This window comes from Marmota marmota, unplaced genomic scaffold (assembly GCF_001458135.2).
Source record: "Marmota marmota marmota unplaced genomic scaffold, marMar, whole genome shotgun sequence".
In the NCBI taxonomy this organism is placed as follows: Eukaryota; Metazoa; Chordata; class Mammalia; order Rodentia; family Sciuridae; genus Marmota; species Marmota marmota.
In genome coordinates this window covers 510,118-531,414 of record NW_026000327.1, presented here as the reverse complement: position 1 = coordinate 531,414, position 21,297 = coordinate 510,118, and the positions used below count along the sequence as shown (strand labels likewise).

Sequence of the window (21,297 nt, the reverse complement as noted above, 5' to 3'; positions counted from 1 at the left end):
GGACAATCAGAACAGATGTCACAGTGGATTTCCATAAAATCATTGAAGAATATTTTGAGAAGTGTATTTCAATCAATTGGAAAATCTACCCCCAAAATGGACAAATTTCTAGACACATATGAATAACCTACCAAAACTGAACCAAAATAATATTTCAAAAACAAACAACTGTACAGATCAACAATAGAAGGAATGAAACTTAAGAAGCAATAAAGTTCCCCAACAATAAAAGAAAAAAGCCCAGGACCACATGGATTCACTTCTGAATTTTACTAGTCTTTTCAAGAACAACAATGCTCCTCAAATTATTCCACCAAATAAAATGCAAGAAACACTTCCAAACTCATTCTACAAATCCAGTTAACCTCCTGCCAAAGCCTGATAAGGACAGAACAACTAAAAGTAAAAAGAAAAATAATAAATCTAAAAACTAAGATTCCCAATGAATATACATGGAAAAAATGCTCGACAAAATACTTGCAAACTGAATTCAAGAGCAGATTTTTTTAAAAACTCAGACATCATGATCAAGCTGGTTTTATTCGAGGAATGCAAGGGATGGTGAAGATATGCAAATCAATAAACATTAAACAGGAAATACACTCAAGATAAAAACTACCATCTCAGTAGATATAGAAAAAAAAATCTGATAAAATTTAACATGGCTTCATTGTAAAAGTCCTGTACAGATTAGGTACACATGGATCATACCTTATTATAACAAAGATTATAGACAAACCATAATCAACATCATACTTAATGGGGAGAAAGGAAAAGCATTTCCTCTAAGGCCAAGAACAAGAAAAGGGTATCCGCTGTTGTCACTCTTATTCAACACAGTAAAAGAAATTCTAAGCTTCATCCAAGATGACAGAATAAAGGACGTGGCGTTCCTGGCTATTCCATGGCATAAAACCAAGAAAGGAGACAGGTAGCTTCTCTGCAAGATGGGTGAACAAAAAAGGGGAAATGGAGAGACGTTTGAATGGAACCTAAAACTGGACATTAAAGCAGACTGGGGATACAGGAGGCTGGATATAATAAAATAAAGAAAAAAAAAAATCCCAGCAGCATAGCCACTGCCATAGCCGGATCAGAAGTGCCAGCCAGAGAGATCCCTCCATAAGCATAGTAGAGGGATAAGGGAATTAAAGAAATATGAATTTGGGGGAGGCATGAAGTACGTCTGGCTACAGAGCATTTAGAGAACAATGACATTGCCCAACAAACCTTAAAGACTTGTTGCACAATATCACTCACTGCAGGATATTCCTCGTTGCACTTTTTATCCACGTGCAGGGAAAGAACCAACCATCTTTCCCTGGGAGAAGGAAGGAACTATTTTGCAGCCAAGGCACAGGGGAGGGCTGTGCCTTTTTTAAGGAAGCAAATTCCTGGCAAACCTGAGTTTGGCCTGAAATACAGGGCCAGTAAATACATCACACAGTGTGCTTAATGATTAGGAAAAAAATCAAACATAGAGAGAAATTTACGCAGAGGACCACTGTCATGGAAACCCACCTGGCTCTACCTCTCCCCTTCCAATCTTAGTGCTTGCAGGATTTTCCTGGGAAACATGCATCTAGCCAGGAACTTGGAAAGGCAATGGCAGAAGGCTAAACCTGAGACCAGGAAATGTGGAGTCTGCAGATTACAGAGGGGACTTAGAATTGGTTCCCACATCACAAAAGTGGAACCCAGGAAGGATCCCTCGGGTAATCTAACTTTTCTGACATTTCTTCCACTGTGGTGGAATGTATAAACATATATATGCACATAGATGTATCCCATAATTCTCTAAAGTTCCAAGAGGGACCAGCAAGTACTAGGCACTGGAGGTGCACTGATTTAAAAATCTCCAGACAAAACTGGCATTCAGTGAAGGGCTTGGAGCCCAGTAAAACCTAAACCCAGCCTCTAGGAACTCTGCCTATGGGATTACTCCTCTCACTCCAGCAATCCAAAGAGTGGAAATTCATGCTCCAGACAAACTCACCTAAAAATACTGAGAAGAGAAAGTGAGAATATTCTGAACTGCCAACAGAAAGATTGTTTTAACCTTTTATCAGGATTTTTTTTCTTTTTTTTAAATTATTTTTCTGTTTCATTGTGATCTTGATGGTACATGGATATTAATATATTTTTATAATTTTTTCTCATTTCTACCATTTTTGAAAGCAGTTATTTTACATTTCTGTAAACTAAGATATATCAATTTTTTTTGAAATTTTAGTTTAGTTTTGTATTCTTTTATTTTTATTTAAATATTTTTAAATTTTTATTTTATATATACATATGTATGTGTATCTATATATCTATATATGTATGTATATATATACATATATGTATCTATAGATACATAAATATTTATACATATATACGTACATACATATATTTTTTCCCCTGAAGACAACAACAAAAAAGCAGAAATCCTAGAAATGAAGGAAATAAAAATAAAAACTCAATAGAAGGCATCACCAAGAGACTAGACACTTGGAACACAGAACGTCAGGCACAGAAGCCAAATATATAATCTTGTAAACAGAGCACAGACAATGATAAGAAACTAAAAACAAGAACTTCAAAGAATTATGGGATACAGCTATATGTATATCTATCTATATACATCCCACCACAGTGGAAGAAATGTCAGAAAAGTTAGGTTAGGAAAAAACACACACACACACACACACACACACACACACACACAGATATATTCCTCTATTTCCCTTGATTCTTTTTTTCTTCCATTAAAAGCTAATCTCTATTATTCTCTTCTCTTTCTTTATTCTTTTACTTCTGTCTTCTCTACTCCTCCCTCATACTCATCATACCCTACATCAGTTCTGTTTTCTCCCATCCACCATTTGAAGTTATAAAACTTTTTGCAAACTTGATGTATTTATTACAGGCAATAGTTGATCATTACCATTTCTGTTTATTGTGATAATTAACATTTTAGGCATTGTAGTAGCAACTTTTTAGTTCAACGCTATATATTGCTTGTTATGGTTGTTGTTACTATTTGTCTCTTACAAAACAGTACAGGAAACCTTCAGGGACACCATAAATCCATAGAGTAGAAACTACTGCCCTACATCCACTGGGTAGACACACAATATGAAAAAGTAAGAAAACAAGTCGTCCCACTCAAACGAAGATACTCTAAAAACACAACACCACAGTGTTCTCTTGTACTCCCAACCTTATTGTGAATTAGGATGTGCCTATTAAAGAAAACATTTGGCCTTTACTTATTCAGGATTGGCTTCTTTCTCTTAGCATGATACTCTCCAACTCCATCTATATACCAGCAATGTCATAATTTCATTAAATTTCATAATTTCCTTAAAGGTGAGTAATATTCTATTGAAAATATACCACATTTTCTTTATCCGTTCATTCATTGAAGAACACCCAGGTTGGTTCCAAGGTTAGCTATTGTTAATTCAGCTACTACAAACATTGATGTGACTGCATTACTGTACTATAATGATTGCAAGTCCTTTGGATATAAACCAAGGAGTGGGATAGCTGGGTCAAATGGTGGTTCCATTCTCAGTTTTCTGAGGAATCCCCGTACACTTCCCATAGTAGTTGCACGAATTTGCAGTTCCACCAGCAATGTACAAGTATACACTTTCCCCACATCCTTGCCAACATTTATTGCTGCCTGTATCTTAATGATTGCCATTCTAACAAGAGTGATGAAATCTTAGTGTAGTTCTGATTTGCATTTCTCTAATTACTACAGATGATGAACAATTTTTCATGTTTGTTGATTGACTATTTCTTCTTCTGTGAAGTGTCTGTTCAGTTCCTTAGCCCATTTATTGATTGGGTTATTTGGTTTTTTGAGTTCTTCATGTATCCTAGAGATTAATGCTTTATTGGAGGTGTAACTGGTAAAAATTTTCTCCCAATCTGTAGACTCTCTCCTCACATTTTTGATTGTTTCCTTTGCTGAGAAGAAGCTTTTGAATTTGAATGCCTCCCATTTATTGATTTTTGATTTTACTTCTTGCTCTTCAGGAGTCTTGTTAAGGAAGTCAGATCCTTGTGGTGAAGATTTGGGCCTATATTTTCTTCTATTAGGTGCAGGGTCTCTGTTCCAGTGCCTAAGTCTTTGATCCACTTTGGGTTGGTTTTTGTTCAGGGTGAGAAAAACAGAAACAGCAGTTTGCTTTCATTTTGCTATATATGGATTTCCAGTTTTGCTAGCACCATTTGTTGAATAGGCTAGCAGTTCTCCAGTGAATGTTTATGGCTTATATGACATAACCATATTTATGTGCGTTTGTCTCTGCATACTCTATTCTGTACTCTTGGTCTACTTTGGTACCAATACTTTTCTGTTTTTGTTACTTTAGCTCTGTAGTATAGTTTAAGGTCTAGGATTGTGATGCCTCCTGCTTTATTTTTCTTGCTCAGGATTGCTTTAGCTATTGTGGATCTCTTATTTTCCAAACAAATTTTATTATTGCTTTTTATTCCAATAAAATTGAAAATATCAAAGACTTCAACAAATTTCTAGAGACATATGACCTATCCAATCTGAATGAGAAGGTCAAACATGATTTAAACAGATCAATTTCAAGTAATGAAATAGAAAACACCCTCACAAAAGCCTACCAAGAAAGAAAAGCCCAGGACCAGATGGATTCTCAGCCAAGTTCTAAAAGACTTTCAAAGAATTAACACCATTACTCCTTAAAGTATTCCATGAAACAGAAAAGGAGAGAACCCTTCCAAACTCATTCTATGAGGCTAATATCACCCTGATAACACCACCAGACAAAGACACATCAAGGAAAGAAAATGTATAGACCAATATCCCTGATGAACATAGATGCAAAAATTCTCAATATAATTCTGGTAAATCGCACACAAAAACATATTAGAAAGATAGTGCACTACGATCAAGTGGGATTCATCCCAGGGATGCAGGGTTGGCTAAACATACGAGAATCAATAAACGTAATTTATCATACTAATAGACTTAAAAACAAGAATCATATGATCAGATACAGAAAAAGTACACCTTCACATTCAAAACACTAGAAAAACTAATAGTAGTAGGGACATACCTAAATACTGTAACTATATTGCTCAACCCAGTCTCTCCCCTCTCCCCTTTGTGTTTATTTCTCTTACCAATATTATTTTTACTGGATAATTTATGGAGTATTTACATTTATTTTAAAAATCAATGAAACCCCCATGTTAATAACAGAATGTATAACACTATAAAAAGAGCTACAGATGCTATTCTGATTGAGTATTCATGATTTTAATCCTATCAAACCTAAGAAAATGTTTAGGTACTCATATATTATCAATAAACACTGTTACTTTAGGTTATAATCAATTTCTTTCCTATTTTCCACTACAAACTATAAATTTGTATGTTTCTGTGGTAACAAAACTCACCTAAGACTCTTTTTAAAAGAAAAAAAATAAATATTTATTTTTTTGGTGTAGATGGACACAACACAATGCCTTTATTTTTTGTGGTACTGAGGATCGAACATGGGTCCTGCCCAATCTAGGCGAGCGCTCTACCACTGAGTCACAATCCCAGCCCTCACCTGAGACTCTTAACTAAAATTTTCTGAAAACAAAACAATCTTAAAGAAGTGTAACACTACTGGACATTTCAAATGCTAAGATAATTAAGAGACTTCACAGTCTTAGAGAAAAATACTGAAGAAACTTCTACAATAATCCGTGGTTCTAGCCATCCATAAATATTTTGAAAAGAAATCTAAACATCACACATAAAAACAGGAGACACCTTCTTATGGCATAGCCATAGATGTAAATCATATTAAATATCAGTATTAACCATATATCAATTATTATATTTAGAAAATGAATTAAAAGTTTATGACAGTTACCAAAAATATTACAAATATACTGAATAAGTCCCAAAATCTTTTATTTGTCTTAAATAATTGTATCAGTAAACAAAATTTCAAACATAATTAATAAGGATAAAGCACTAAAAATATATGTAAGAGTAAAATACCTAAATAAAATCATATGATACATTCATTTTGTTTAAAGCAAAAATTTTTTTCCTGGCATATTATATTTCACTGAAAGCATAGGTGGAGAAGTCTGTTTTTAAGAAAGGTAAATTAAAATGCTTACCTGGGTTTCATACAAGTGGGCAATATGAAACTGAACTGTAATGGATCATGGAAAAAGATCAATTTCAATACAGCTACATTTCAAGTAATAAGGTAGAGCCAAAGTAACAATGACATAATACATAATTCAAAACTCAAGCAAATGTAAAACTACAGATTTCTTTCCATACAAGAGAAAATTCTTTCATAATTAATTACATTTCTAAATTCAACCAACTTTGTAGGACAACATATGGCTTTATTGGTAAATAGCAAAGTTAAATAGTTGCCACATAAAATAAATACTATTTATTGAATAAAATATATCAGAAAATAATATGCCATACACACACAGGCACAAGAATAATACCCCTTTACCTCGTAGTTTGAGAGATTTTCTTCCTCGTTAGTTATTTTTCCCACTCAGCTTTCCTTACTATTATCAAGTCCAATTAATAGAAATTTTACCTTATTTCATTATTGGAGGTACATGGATTATAAATTAAGAAAAAGGCAAAGATAAAAATTTAGGCCCCCATTTTCCCTATACTTGTATAATCTGTTGAAGATTATAAGGAAGGAAAAGAACAGTGATGATTGGCATCTTTATACCATCAGAAACCAATCTAGATTTAGTCTCAGGGCCCAAGACTCTGACCTCACATTTCATAAGACACAGTGTCACTTTAAAAGGTAAAAATCTCCATTTTTTAATACATTCATATATGTTTTATTTTTAATTAAACCAGGTATTGAATCCAGGGACACTTAACCACTGTTAAGTGTCTTATAGACAATCATATATTAAGTGTCACATTACCTTATTTTTTGCTTTGAAAACTTGTGATTTGTAACAGAGTCTCTAACACAGTCAAAATACAAGGAATGTACAAAGGGGGAGAATTTATGCTTTTATTTTAAAATGGACACAAGGAATATCTGATAATAATGATTATCAAGCTGGCAATCACTCTCTATTAGTGATCAGTGAGAAACCAGGCTTTTCTAGAGTTACCAAATGATCACATTGATTTTCTTTCTGTCTTTTTTTTTTAAAGGGCACATTGATTTTTGTAAGTTGAGAGAGAGAGAGAGAGAGAGAGAGAAGGCATGGTGGCACAAGTCTGTAATCTCAAGCTGGGGTTATGGCTCAGTGGCTGAGTGCTCATGAGTTCAATCCCTGATCCCCACGCCCCCCAAAAGAGAAAGAAAAAAGAGTAGTACCCAAATGAACTGAACATGTCTCTGAATCAGGCACATGTCTTCCCATTCCTCCTCTCAATTAGCAATAGAAACAAAGATATAGTAAACATAAACATATACTCATGGTCATAATTTGAAATGCTCTTGCTCTAAAGTCAAAAACAATATTGTACTTAAAAAATACTTACTTTCTGCATTGGATAAAGTACAGGGATTACAGTCAATCAAAGCCAATTGAAAATGCTACAAAGAGGAAAGTGAAAAAATTAATGCTTAAATTTAGAGTTATTTAAAATAATTTTTTTCTACTTTAGCCTTCTAAGGTCTAATGACAGAATAAAGGCCATACAAACAAAATATACTACTCAGTCAAATAAAATCATTATCATTAACTTATATCTGAACTGTCACCAGTTATTTTCACAAGATAGTAACAAATGAAGAATAAGAGTTAACATCAACTAAATGTTTAGTTATATAAAAAAACGTTTGAATCATCAAGTAAATAAAACATTAAATTATAAAGTGTTTAAATGGACACAGATACCAAATCATTTTTTAAAGTTTAGAGGTATAGTGGTATTTTCTAGAGTATCAAAGCTTATATTAAAATAAGATATAAACTTTATGAACCAAATTAGATAATAATGAAATGAGAATTTACATGAATAAAACATGTCTGCTTGTACTGATTCTTCAATGTCACTAAACTCTAAGACATTTCAAACCTGTAACCCTGTGTGTGTGCATGTGTGTTTAATCCATGTTCAAATTCATATATGAAATGTAGTTTTTTTCAAAATATTTATAAATTATATGAATAAAAACATTAAAATTATTAAATTCTGAATGTTTACATTGATAACTATCTATAAAACGAGTTCTAAAAACACAAGAAAATATTAAGACACCAAAACATTAAAAAAATTAAGTTATGACTAAAAACAAAAATTAACAATTGGCATACTTATATTCTATAAATTTTTCAGAAGAACACCTGAACTAATTTTAATTTAAATGCCAGTTGAGAACTTTTTGAAATGTTCTTCAAAACTTCCCATAAATGTTCAAGTATCAGAGTCTCCACTAATTTCTAGAATTAAAATTATAAACTAGGATGCCGTTAAAACAGGACAAGCTATTTTATATGAAACCACAAAAGTTCTATTTATAAAGCAAATATTCTTAATTTTGCTAGGCATCTAATATTAAATATTTTTAAAAGATAGTAATACACATACTCCCAATACCAGTTTCTTTGTTAAAAAGTTTAAGAACTGTTTCAATAAAAAATCAAAGTAGAATTATTAAGAACGTTTCTATATTAATCATTTAGAATTCTCAAAAACTAACATTTGCTGCTCAATATAACAAAAAAAAATTGTGAATAAACGTTATAAAGAGGGAAGAGAGGGAAGCTGCTTTTGCTACAAGCACCAACTCTTCACCTGGACCTGCACAGGTGTGATGGGTAACTGAAAGCAGGATGTATACCTGACATCTCTCTTCATATGGCTCTTTAAAGTCCTTTAGCACTTTAAACTCTGGGACAGGTTTCTGCTAGGGATTGCACTTAGACATGTTCACCGTGTCAGAAGTGTTCCTATCATTCCCAAATTCAGTCTGTCTTCTCCTCCTTCAAGGTTGAAAATGTCAGGATGGAATTAACTTTCATAATCTACGTATTATCAACTGCCAGCTCTTCCAAAGGTCCTGCTACTAACTACTGGAGTAGCTTCTAAGTCTCTACTCATTGACCTAAACCTGAAAGCTACTCAATCCCTGACCTAATTTCATCTGAATTTTCTGACTCATTGTTCTTCTAAGTCATTCTCTCTTGCAGTCACCTTGGATCTCAGGGATGACAGGTCTGGTGGATAAACCTCTTATGACTATAGCTAAAATATTTCCAGACAGCAGCCACTTTTATTTTTTTATCACCAACAAGGCTCCACTTGACAGACTCTGAGATAATGATCAATCAGTTCCTGGCCTGCAGATTGATAGCAGCCCTCCAATCCTTGCCTTTGCTCCTTTCCCATGTAACCCCATGACTAGTGTTAGCATCTGCAAAACAGAATTCTTTATTCTGTCCTGTGTAGCCACATCGAGAAGAAACTCCAGCCTTGCATACCATTCATCTCTTTAATTGGCCTTTGATTTATATAGCTGCTCAAGGTTGAGAGCAGGTTAGTTGGAACCCCAGAGCCGGGATTTGATCAACTCCAGTAAAAGCAAAATTGATATTAAGATAATTAGGTGCTATAAAGAGAACTGTAATGTGCATTCATAATATTTAAGTAGAATTTTTCAGTAAGTGATGTTTGGGAAACCAAATATCCACATCAAAAGAATTAATTTGGATCCTTATATTACACTTTATGCAAAAGTTAACCCAAAATATTTCAAAAACATTACTGAAAGGGATAAAACCTTTAGAAGAAAATCTTTGAGGCTTTGGATTTGGCAATGATTTTTTTTTGGATATGACATCAATGGTAAAGGCAACTAAAGAAAAAAAAAATCAATAAATTGGGGGGGGGGGTCATCTAAAGGACTCAAAGCTTCTGTGCATGAAAGGACACTATCAAAAGACTTATTATCAAACCTTCAAGATAGGGGAAAATATTTGCAGACCACAGATCTCAAACTGGCTAAGAACTAGATACACACATACATATACTATAAAATGTTTTAAGTATTGTTTCAGGAAAAGCCTCTATAATCCACTCACGAACAGTCTGAAACAACCTTTCCAGAATGCACATGCACAAAAGAAGCTAGCTTGTCTGATTAATAATCATTTGACATCACAGGTCAAATTCCTCTGTGCAGAACATGGTAATTCTCCACTGAAAGAAAGGTAATCTTTCAATAGGTAAGATACCCTTTAAAAAAAAATGCTAAAATTTTGACCTCTTATCATCCAGTCAAAAGCAGATTCTGCCCACTCCTTCCTACAAATTCTATGCTACAAACGGATTTAAAGAGCAGGTTTGAGCTGAGTGATCCTGATCAATATCATGGCACCAGTTTTTGCAAAAAGAAAGAGCTTATTAAAGTGAATCACTAAGGATTCCTCTCTCACCCTTTACAAAAAAATGAACACAAAATGGATCAAATATCTTAGGAAGACCTGAAACTACTAGAGGAAAAACATAGGGAAACCCTTCAAGATACTGGTATAGGTAATAATTTCCAGAAAATAAAAACAATTGATAAACTGGGATTATCCCAAAATAAATGGCTTCAGATCAACAACAACAACAACAAAGTGATCAATCAGCAGAGTGAAAACAGCCTATAGGATGGGAGAAAATCTTTGCCAGATACTCGTCTGACAGAGGATTAATAACCAGGTTATATTAAGGACTCAAAAGATGTTAAGACCAAAAGAACAAGCAATCAAATCAATTAACAGACAAATGAGCCCAATGAACAATTCTCAAAAAGAAGGTAAAAATGACCAATAAATAAATTTTTTAAATGTCTGATATCTTGGGCTGGGTTTGTGGATCAGGGGAAGAGTGCTTGCCTACCATTTGTGAGGCACTAAGTTTGATCCTCAGCACCACATAAATATAAAGATATTGGGTCCATCTATAACTAAAAAATAAATATATATTTAAAAAATGTCTAATACCTTACAGGCATGTTGGCACAGACCTGTAATCCCAGCAGCTTGGGAGTCTTAGACAAGAGAATTGCAAGTTCAAAGCCAGCCTCAGCAACTGTGAGGCACTTAGTAACTCAGTGAGACTGTCTCTAAATAAAATACAAAACAGGGCTGGGAATGTGGTTCAGTGGTCAAATAATCCTGAGTTCAATCCCCAAAAAAAGCTTAATATCTTTACCTATCAAGGAAATGCAATCAAAAACTACACTGAGATTCCATCTCACCCCAATCAAAATGGGTACTCTGACGATTTTGAGAAACACATTCACCTCATCCAAACCCAAAGAATAGGATCGAAAACAGGAGGTACAGGGGCAAAAATAAAGTGAGACTTTAATGACAGTCTTGTGTGTGTGTGTGTGTGTGTGTGTGCGCGCGCGCGCACGCCCGCAGTACTAGGTACTGAACCCACAACTTTGTGCAAACAAGGCAAGCACTCTACCAACTGAGCTATATCCCCAGACCTAGTAACAGTTTTGCAAGATTAAGTGCCTTGTGGTCAGAAACCCAGGGGTAGTCACAATCAGCATTTATCCTCTGATGCACAAGGTCCTTTCCTGGGTTCTTTCATGGCTCAGTACTATAGAGTACAGTCTTCCTAAATGTGACCTAGGTTTTAGCACCTCTAACTGGGTTTATTTAAAATACATACTTTTTTTCTTGTAGCAGAAAAGTAGTCTTTGGGGTGTATGCACTCTGGTACACATGCAGCTCTCATGTCTTTCCTTAAGCTAGAACTTCTTTTTCTTTTTTTTTTTTTTAAGCAGGATTGACTGTCTTTAATTAGTGGTAATAGGAAAAAAGGCTGAAGATTGGTACTTAAATGTGTAGTTAACAGTGACCCTTTAATACAGGCAAAAATAAAGAAGAGACAGGAAAACTGAAAACTAAGGGAGGCTAGAACAAAGGCAATGTTAGCCCAATCACTGCAAGCTCTGCTGTACTCCTGTTCTTCAACAAGGGGTGAAAGACAAAAGTACTGACTATTTTCCAACCAGCATGTTTTCTCTCTCAAGTCTGTCAATGGTTATATTTCACTGTACCTTATAAATATATGTTTTTATATATATGACACTGTATCAGAAAATATATGTTTTTATATATATGCATATATATAAGTACATTCAGAATCATTACTAAGTTTTTCTTTGTCTTCGTCTTTTTTTCCATGACAGTTTAAGTGTTGGAGTCCCTTGTACTCCTTCTGTACCAGAAATGGGATGCTTGAAAACTATTGTATCATCTTCACCATCCTCCATTCCCACCACTTCAGATTTTTGTTTCTCCAAAAATGTTGATGCACAAACTGGTATAGGGCCCTAACTATCTGCAGACTTCTCAGGAGTGGTAGCAGTGCCTTTAGAAACCCTTTTCTTCTGCTGCTTTGTTATGCCTAAATAATTTTATTTTGGGGAGGTTTTTCTGAAGGTCTTACTGGATAAAACCAATGGAGGAAAATCATAATTAATTTCTTTTTCTGCTGATTTCTTCTTGAGCAATTTTTTCTTCTTTTAAGTCGCTCTTCCATCTGCGCTTTTAAACAAATGTCCGCTTTTGATTATACCACTTCATAGCTGGATATGATGACTGATGAAATGGAACATTCCACTCTTTAAAGTTCTTCCCATACTTTTTCTGGTGGCATAAAACGACACACCAAGTCTTTCGTCAAAAAAGTAGTAATTCATTGTTTCAGCAACTATCTTGGCAACATCTTCAGTTTTTCTTGCTTTTTTTTGCAAGAATACTATACCTCCTTCTGAAACTGATGGCTTTCTGTGGGTTCAAAGAATCTGTCCCAGTGGACAGTGTACCTTGACCCTGCCATGCTGAAAGATCCCTTCAGCACACCTCTATGTGTGTTAAATAAAATTTATTCATTTGTAGAGGAACACACAGTATCTTTATTTATTTTTATGTGGTACTGTGGATCAAACCCAATGCTTCACGCATGCGAGGCAAGCACTTTACCACTGAGCTACAGCCCCAGCCAAGTTACTATTTTTTAACAAAGAGATTTCTGTATATGTTTATCAGGCTGACACTTTCCCTAACTCCTTTGTCAACAGGCTATTCGAATGCACATGTTTTGGTTCTGTGGACTATGATGCTGTTGTGTAACTTGGCCTTCTGGTCTAGTTCCCCTCTGGTTGCCTTTCTTACATCCCAATTTTACATTGAAGGCTGAATAATGTACTCTGAAAATGGATCACTTCTCACAGTTTCATCAAGAAAAGAAAAAAACAAATGTTGATGAGGATACAGTAGAAAAGACACCCTTATACACTATAGGTGAGAATGTAAATTAATAAAGTCACTATCAAATCACAAAAAATAGAATGACCATGTAACCCAGGTGTACCACTCCTGGGAATTAAAGTAGTGTAAAACAGAAATGCCTATATGCCCATGTTTAGCAATCAAGTTATGCAATCAGCCTTGGTGCATGTCAACAGATAAATCAATAAAGAACATGTGATCTAGATACACACAATGGAAAATATTATTCAACGATAAAAAAAATGAAACCATGTCATCTGCAGGAAAATGAATGGAACTAGAAATCATCATGCTAAGCAAAACACCCTCTTGGTGTGTCACTTTATGTCACCAGAAAAAGTACAGAATCATATAGAGATGTATGGCATGTTTTCTCTTATATGGAGAATCAGACGGGGGAAAATCTAGGAAAAGGAAAAAACATCAAGGAAAAGAGGGGAAGAGAAGAGGAGGGAAATACAATTAAAGCATGTTTCATGAAACATCAAAATGAAACCCATCACTCTATATAATTAACATAATATAATATATTAATTTATAAATATAATAATTTACTTCAGAATATATGAAGAACTGACATACCTCAACAACCAAAACCTAAACAACCGAATTCAAAAATGGCATGGTCAATAGGCCTGGGTCCACCCCTCCACCAGCAGGCACCTGCCTGAGTCCAGCCTCCAACAGAGGACCACCCCTTCCAACCAGCAGAGTACCACAGGAGCCAGGCCCGGCCCAGATCCAACACACTGACTTGCCCAGGACCCAAGTCCAGGATAGGTCTGAATTCGCACTCCCTCCACCCCTGCACCTAAGCCTAATTCACTTCCATCTTGGGACTCAACTCTTTCATCACTGGATAGATCTTCCAAACAAAAGCTGAACAAACTACAGAACTCAATAACATAGTCAATCTAACTGACATATACAGAATATTTTGTCCTTCAACAAGCAATATACTTTCTTCTCAGTAGCACATGGATCCTTTTCTAAAATAGACTGTATATTGTGTCATAAAGCAAATCTTAGCAAATATTTAATAAGTAGAGATGATACTCTGTATTCTATCAGATCATAATGGAATAAATTTAGAAATAAATGACAAAATAAGAAATAAAAGCTACTCCAACACCTGGATACTAAAAAATATGCTACTGATTGAACAATGGGTTGCAGAATTCATCAAGGAGGAGATTTAAAAAAATTTAGAAGTGAATGAGAACAAAGATACAACATATAAAAAAATCTCTGGGACACTATGAAAGAAGTTCTAAGGGGAAAGTTCCCTGCATTGAATTCATTCCATAAAAGAAAAAGTCAACAAACAAATGACTTAACATTACATCTCAAAGCCCTAGAAAAAAGAAGAACAAATCAACACCAAAAGCAGTAGAATACAGGAAATAATTAAAATCAGAGCTGAAATCAATGAAATTGAAGCAAAGAAACATTTGAAAAAAATGATAGAAAAGTTGGTTCTTTTGAAAAAATAAATAAAATTGACAGACCATAGGCCATGCTAACGTAGAGAAGGAGAGAGAAAACTCAAATTACTAACAAATGTGATGAAAAAGGAAATATCAATGCAGACACTACAGAAATACAGAAGATAATTAGAAATTATTTTGAAAACTTGTACTCCAAAAAAATAAAAAATATTCTAAAATTATATAATTTGCCCAAATTGAATCAGGATGATATACACAATTTAAAAACATCAATTTCAAGTGATGAAATAGAAGATGCCATCAGAAGTCTACCAACCAAGAAAAGCCCAGGACTGGATGGATACACAGCTGAGTTCTACAAGATTTTTAAAGAAAAATACCAATACTCTTCAATTTATTTCAGGAAATAGAAAAAGAGAGAACACTTCCAAACTCATTCTATGAGGCCAATATCACCCAGATTCCAAAACTAGACAACGACAAATTAAGAACAAAAACTTCAGACCAATATCTCTAAAGAACATAGATGCAAAAATTCTCAATAAAATTCTGATAAATAATTTCAAAACATTTTAAAAAGATAGTTCACCACAATCAAGTGGGGTTCATCCCGAGGATGCAAGGTTGGTTCAACACATGGAAATCAATAAATGTAATTCATCATATCAATAGACATAAAGATAAGAATCATAATGATCATATCAATAGATGCAGAAAAGCATTTGACAAAATACAGCACTAGAAAAATTAGGGATAACAGCAACATATCTCAACATTATAAAGGTTATCTATGCTCAACCCCAGGCCAACATCATTCTAAATGGAGAAAAACTGAAGGCATTCCCTTTCAAAACTGGAACAAGATAGGAATGCACTATTTTACCATTTCTATTTAATGTAGTTCTTGAATCACTGGCCAGAACAATTAGATGAAAAAAGTTAAAGTGATATACATACGAAAAGAAGAACTCAAATTGGCACTCTTTGCTGATGATATGATTCTATACCTAGAATAACCTAAAAGTTCCACCAGAAACCTTCTAGAACTAGTGAATGAATTCAGCAAAGTAGCAGGATATAAAATCAACACACATAAATCAAAAGCATTTCTGTGTATCAGAGACAAATCCTCAGAAAGAGAAATGAGAAAAACTACCCCATTTAAAACAGCTTCAAAATAAACAAACAAACAAACAAATAAATAAATAAAATACTTGGGAATCAACAAAAGAGGTAAAAGAGCTATATAATGAAAATTGCAGAACCCTAAAGAAAGAAATCAAAGAAGACCTTACAAAATGGAAAGATCTACCTTGCTCTTGGATAGGATGGAACAGATAGTGGTGCAGCTTATAATCACAGTAATTCGGGAAAGCTGAGGCAGGACAATTCCAAGTTCCAGGACAGTCTTGGTTACTCAGCAAGACCCTTAGCAACTTAGGAATATCCTATCTTGGAGTCAAAAATAAGAAAGGCTGGGGATATAGCTTGATGGTAAAGCATGCCTGGGTTCAATCTCTGGTAAAGGAAGAAAGAAAGGGACAGATAAAAAGTGAGAGACAGTTGAAAGATACTGGTCATTATGAATCGCAATGTTCCCTTCCTGCTTCCTGTTTATACCACTGCTGATTTTATATAGAATGCTAGGTTCCTATTGCTCAAAATAAAGGAACGATCTGGAGATTCATAAAACTTACTCATCAATTAAATTAATTTCTTTCTCAGAACTGCAAAAAAAATGTCAATATTAATTTAAGATAGAAATTCAGGTATTAAAGTCACACCAAGAAAATTGGTTGTTCAAAATTTCAAAAAACAGGGTTTGGGATATATAGTACATGGTACTAGGGAGCAAGGAGAATTTGCTTAACATATGTAAGGCCCAGAATTTCATACCTAGAAAAGTGTACAAGCATATGCACACTCTCAAGAAACTTTTCGGCCACCCTTCGCATGGGACACCACCATGGAAGAGAATAGACATCACCAAAATTCGGTGGATGGGATAGCTCCAGCGAAACCGGTGACTGCAGATGTGTGACCCCCGGGCCTCCATCTCCCCACACGGCCCGGAAATCTCAAGGGTCCCTCCCCAGCTCTCCGTGAACTCAATTGTCTGACCGAGGTTGCCAGGAGGTACATCGGACCCCGGCTACTGCTCCAACCAGTGCTGACAACCGAAGTCTCTTGCGCCAGCTCCTGGGGGCATGGCTACCGGAGGGAATCAGGCAAATAAGCTGACGGTCCCCAGCCCCTCGCTCCATAACCATGGGTTCTGGGGGAATGGCAAACAGAGAGTGTGTGCCCAGTTGTTCAAGAAAATCAGGCACCCGGGAGCAGCAGACCGGTGTGTAGCTAGTTCTGTGGTGAACGCCACCGTTGAGTGGGGCCAGGCTGGAGGAAAAGCGGGGAAGTGGCTGGAGACCAGGAAAGGCCCTGGGCGACCAGGATTGGAGAGCCTCCCAGTGGGGGAGAAGAGCCGCCTCACAGGGATTGTTTCCTGCATATTGAGAGGAGAAGCTTGGCCTGGTGGGCACAGCTCCACCTACTGGAAGAGAAGGTAATCAAACTCTAAGACTGCATTCTTTTTCCCATTTCTTTTCAATTTCCTTTTTCCCCTTTTCTTGAATTCTACCTATTTACCCAAATTCTCTTTAGCAACTTCTTCCTTCCCCTTCAAATACTTTTCCTCCCAAGCATTACGATGCTGTCTATGTGTAATTTACTAAATGTATATAGGTAAATGTTCCAAGGCGATCAATAGTGATACCAAGTCCCTAGCTAACCCCAAATACTCCACACCATTCTCCTGTTAATATGCCCCGTCAGTAGAGCAATCTTCCAAGATTGCCAAGATATACCAACCTCTATACCATCACATCATCCGACCTAAACATAAGTCCCAAGACCAAACCGCAGATCGCTATATGCCATCAGAATCCGTATGCCTTTTATGAAATGAATGAATCTGCTTTAAAGTACAATAAAATTCATCATCTCTAGTCATAGTCTCCCATCACAAAGGAGAGACCCCGGAGATACATAAAACCAAAATAAATTTATAGGAGTAAACAGTAACAGCAGTCAAACAGAGCCTGAAGTAACATGAGCATCATGAAAAGGCAAGGAAGAAAAGGAGTACAAACAAAGCAGGACACCCTAAATCTACAGGAGAAACTAGAGGCATCAGAAAAATGGTCAAATAAAGAACTCAAGGAATACCTTACGCAGATGGAATGGAATCTTAAAGAGGTCATTAGAAAGAACACATTGAACTGAATTACATAAACAGATTCAAGAAGCAAATAAGCAACTTTACCAGGAGATAGATATTATTAAAAAAAAAATCAAACAATTATCCTAGAAATGAAGGAAACTATAAGCCAAATTAAAAACTCAAACGAGAGTATCACTAGCAGAGTGGAGCAAGTAGAAGTCAGAACGTCAGACAATGAAGACAAAATATATCATCTCGAAAAGAGTCTAGTCAACTCAGAAAGGCTGGTAAGAAACCACCAGAGAAACATCCAAGAGATATGGGATAACATAAAAAAAACAAACTTAAGAGTCATCGGGATAGAGGAAGGTATAGAGGTCCAAACCAAGGGAATGAGCAATTTATTGAATGAAATAATTTTAGAAAACTTTCCAAACATGAAAAAGGAAACGGATGTACAAATTGTAGATGCATACAGGATGCCGAGCATACAAAATCACAGTAGACCAACTCCAAGACACATTGTTATGAAGATATCCAACATACAGAACAAAGAGAAAATATTAAAAGCTACAAGAGAAAAGAGGCAGATTACATTCAGGGGTAAACCAATTAGGTTAATGGCTGATTTTTTCATCACAGACGCTGAAAGCGAGAAGATCCAAGAACAATGTATTTCAAACACTGAAAGACAATGGATGCCAACCAAGAATTTTGTATCCAGCAAAATTAAGCTTCAGGTATGACAACGAAATAAAAATCTTTCACGATAATCAAAAGATAAAAGAATTCGCAGCCAGAAAACCAGCATTGCAAAGCATCTTGGGAAAAACACTACACGAGGAAGAAATGAAAAACAACAACCAAAACCAACAGTGGGAAGTACCTCAGTAAAGCAAAAGTGGGGAAAAATTTAAAAAAAAAAAGATAAATAATCAAACTTGACTGGAAGTACAAATCATATATCAATAGTAACCCTAAATGTTAATGGCTTAAACTCTCCAATAAAGTGACACAGGCTGTCGCTTTATTTGTTTAAAAAAACAAATCCAACAATATGCTGCCTCCAGGAGACACATCTGATTGGAAAAGACATACAAAGACTGAAGGTGAAAGGTTGGGAAAAATCATACCATGCACACGGTCCTCGGAAGCATGCAGGGGTGGCCATCCTCATATCGAATAAAATCGACTTCAAGAGTAAGTTAATCAAAAGGGATAAAGAAGGACACTATATACTGTTAAAGGGAATCATTCATCAACAAGACATATCAATTACCAATATTTATGCACCAAATAATGGTGCTGCAACGTTCATAAAACAAACTCCCGTCAAGTTCAAAAGTCAAATAGACCACAACACACTAATTATGGGTGACTTCAACACACCTCTCTCATCATTGGACAGATCTTCCAAACAAAAGTTGAATAAAGAAACTATAGAACTCAATAACACAATCAATAACCTAGACTTAACTGACATATAGAGAATACATCAATCATCATCAAGCAGCTATGCTTTTTTCTCAGCAGCACATGGATCCTTCTCAAAAATAGACCATATATTATGCCATAGGGCAACCCTTAGAAATTATAAAGGTGTGGAGATAATACCATGCATCTTATTTGATCATAATAGAATGAAACTGGAAATCAATGATAAAAGAAGGAAGGAAAAAACCTACATCACTTGGAAAATGAACAATATGTTACTGAATGTTCAATGAGTTTCAGAAGACATAAAGGAAGAAATCAAAAAATTCTTAGAGATAAATGAAAATACAGATGCAACATATCAGAATCTATGGGACACAATGAAAGCAGTTTTAAGAGGGAAATTCACTGCCTGGAGTTCATTCCTCAAAAAAAAAAGAAAAAACCAACAAATAAATGATCTCACACTTCATCTCAAAACCCTAGAAAAAGAAGTGCAAACTAACAGCAAATGTAGTAGAAGGCAAGAAATAATTAAAATCAGAGCTGAAATCAATGAAACTGAAACAAAAGAAACTATTGAAAAAAATGACAAAACTAAAAGTTGGTTCTTCAAAAAAATAAATAAGATCGACAGACCCTTAGCCATGCTAACAAAGAGAAGAAGAGAGATAACTCAAATTATTAACATGCGGGATGAAAAAGGCAATATCACAACAGACACTACAGAAATACAGAAGATAATTAGAAATTATTTTGAAACTCTATATTCCAATAAAAAAGAAGATAGTGAAGACATCAATAAATATCTTAAGTCATATGATCTGCCCAGATAAAGTCAGGAGAATACACACAACTTAAACAGACGAATATGAATGGAGGAAATAGAAGAAGCCATCAAAAGACTACCAACCAAGAAAAGCCCAGGACCGGATGGGTATACAGCGGAGTTTTACAAAACCTTCAAAGAAGAATTAATACCAATACTTTTCAAGTTATTTCAAGAAATAGAAAAAGAAGGAGCTCTTCCAAATTCATTCTACAAGGCCAACGTCACCCTGATTCTGAAACCAGACAAAGACACTTCAAAGAAAGAAAACTACAGACCAATATCTCTAATGAACCTAGATGCAAAAATCCTCAATAAAATTCTGGCGAATTGGATATGAAAACATATCAAAAAAATTGTACTATGATCAAGTAGGATTCATCCTTGGGATGCAAGGCTGGATCAATATACAGAAATCAATAAATGTTATTCACCACATCAATAGATTTAAAGATAAGAACCATATGATCGTCTCAATAGATGCAGAAAAAGCATTCGACAAAGTACAGCATCCCTTTATGTTCAAAACACTAGAAAAATTAGGGATAACAGGAACTTACCTCAACATTGTAAAAGCTATCTATGCTAAGCCTCAGGCTAGCATCATTCTAAATGGAGAAAAACTGAAGGCATTCCCGCTAAAATCTGGAACAAGACAAGGATGCCCTCTCTCACCACTTCTCTTCAACATAGTTCTCAAAACACTGGCCAGAGCAATTACACAGACGAAAGAAATTAAAGGCATAAAGATAGGAAAAGAACTTAAATTGGCACTATTTGCGAATGACATGATCCTATACCTAGCAGACCCAAAAGGTTCTACAAAGAAACTACTAGAGCTAGTAAATGAATTCAGCAAAGTGGCAAGATATAAAATCAACACCCATAAATCAAAGGCATTTCTGTATCAGCGACAAATCTTCTGAAATGGAAATGAGACAACCACCCCATTCACAATATCCTCAAAAAAAATAAAATACTTGGGAATCAACCTAACAAAAGAGGTGAAAGATTTATACAATGAAAACTACAGAACCCTAAAGAGAGAAATAGAAGAAGATCTTAGAAGATAGAAAAAT

General features: G+C 35.2%; 1 protein-coding gene and 1 pseudogene across 8 annotated transcripts in view; both read right to left on the bottom strand.

The window, feature by feature from the left end:
• LOC107158750 (lysine-specific demethylase 6A) overlaps positions 1–21,297 on the bottom strand; it is a 190,552-nt gene that overhangs the window by 96,621 nt on the left and 72,634 nt on the right. For all 8 annotated transcript variants that reach the window (XR_007345077.1, XR_007345078.1, XM_048797399.1 and 5 more), the window contains 2 exons: positions 7,523–7,577; positions 6,154–6,188 (listed from right to left, as the gene is read on the bottom strand). Coding sequence is in view for 6 of the 8 variants with exons in the window: in XM_048797399.1 (XP_048653356.1) it covers positions 6,154–6,188; positions 7,523–7,577 (90 nt within the window). In the remaining 2 variants the exon portion in view is untranslated. The remainder of the gene's footprint in view (positions 1–6,153; positions 6,189–7,522; positions 7,578–21,297) is intronic.
• Positions 11,128–19,132, bottom strand: LOC107158719 (annotated as a pseudogene).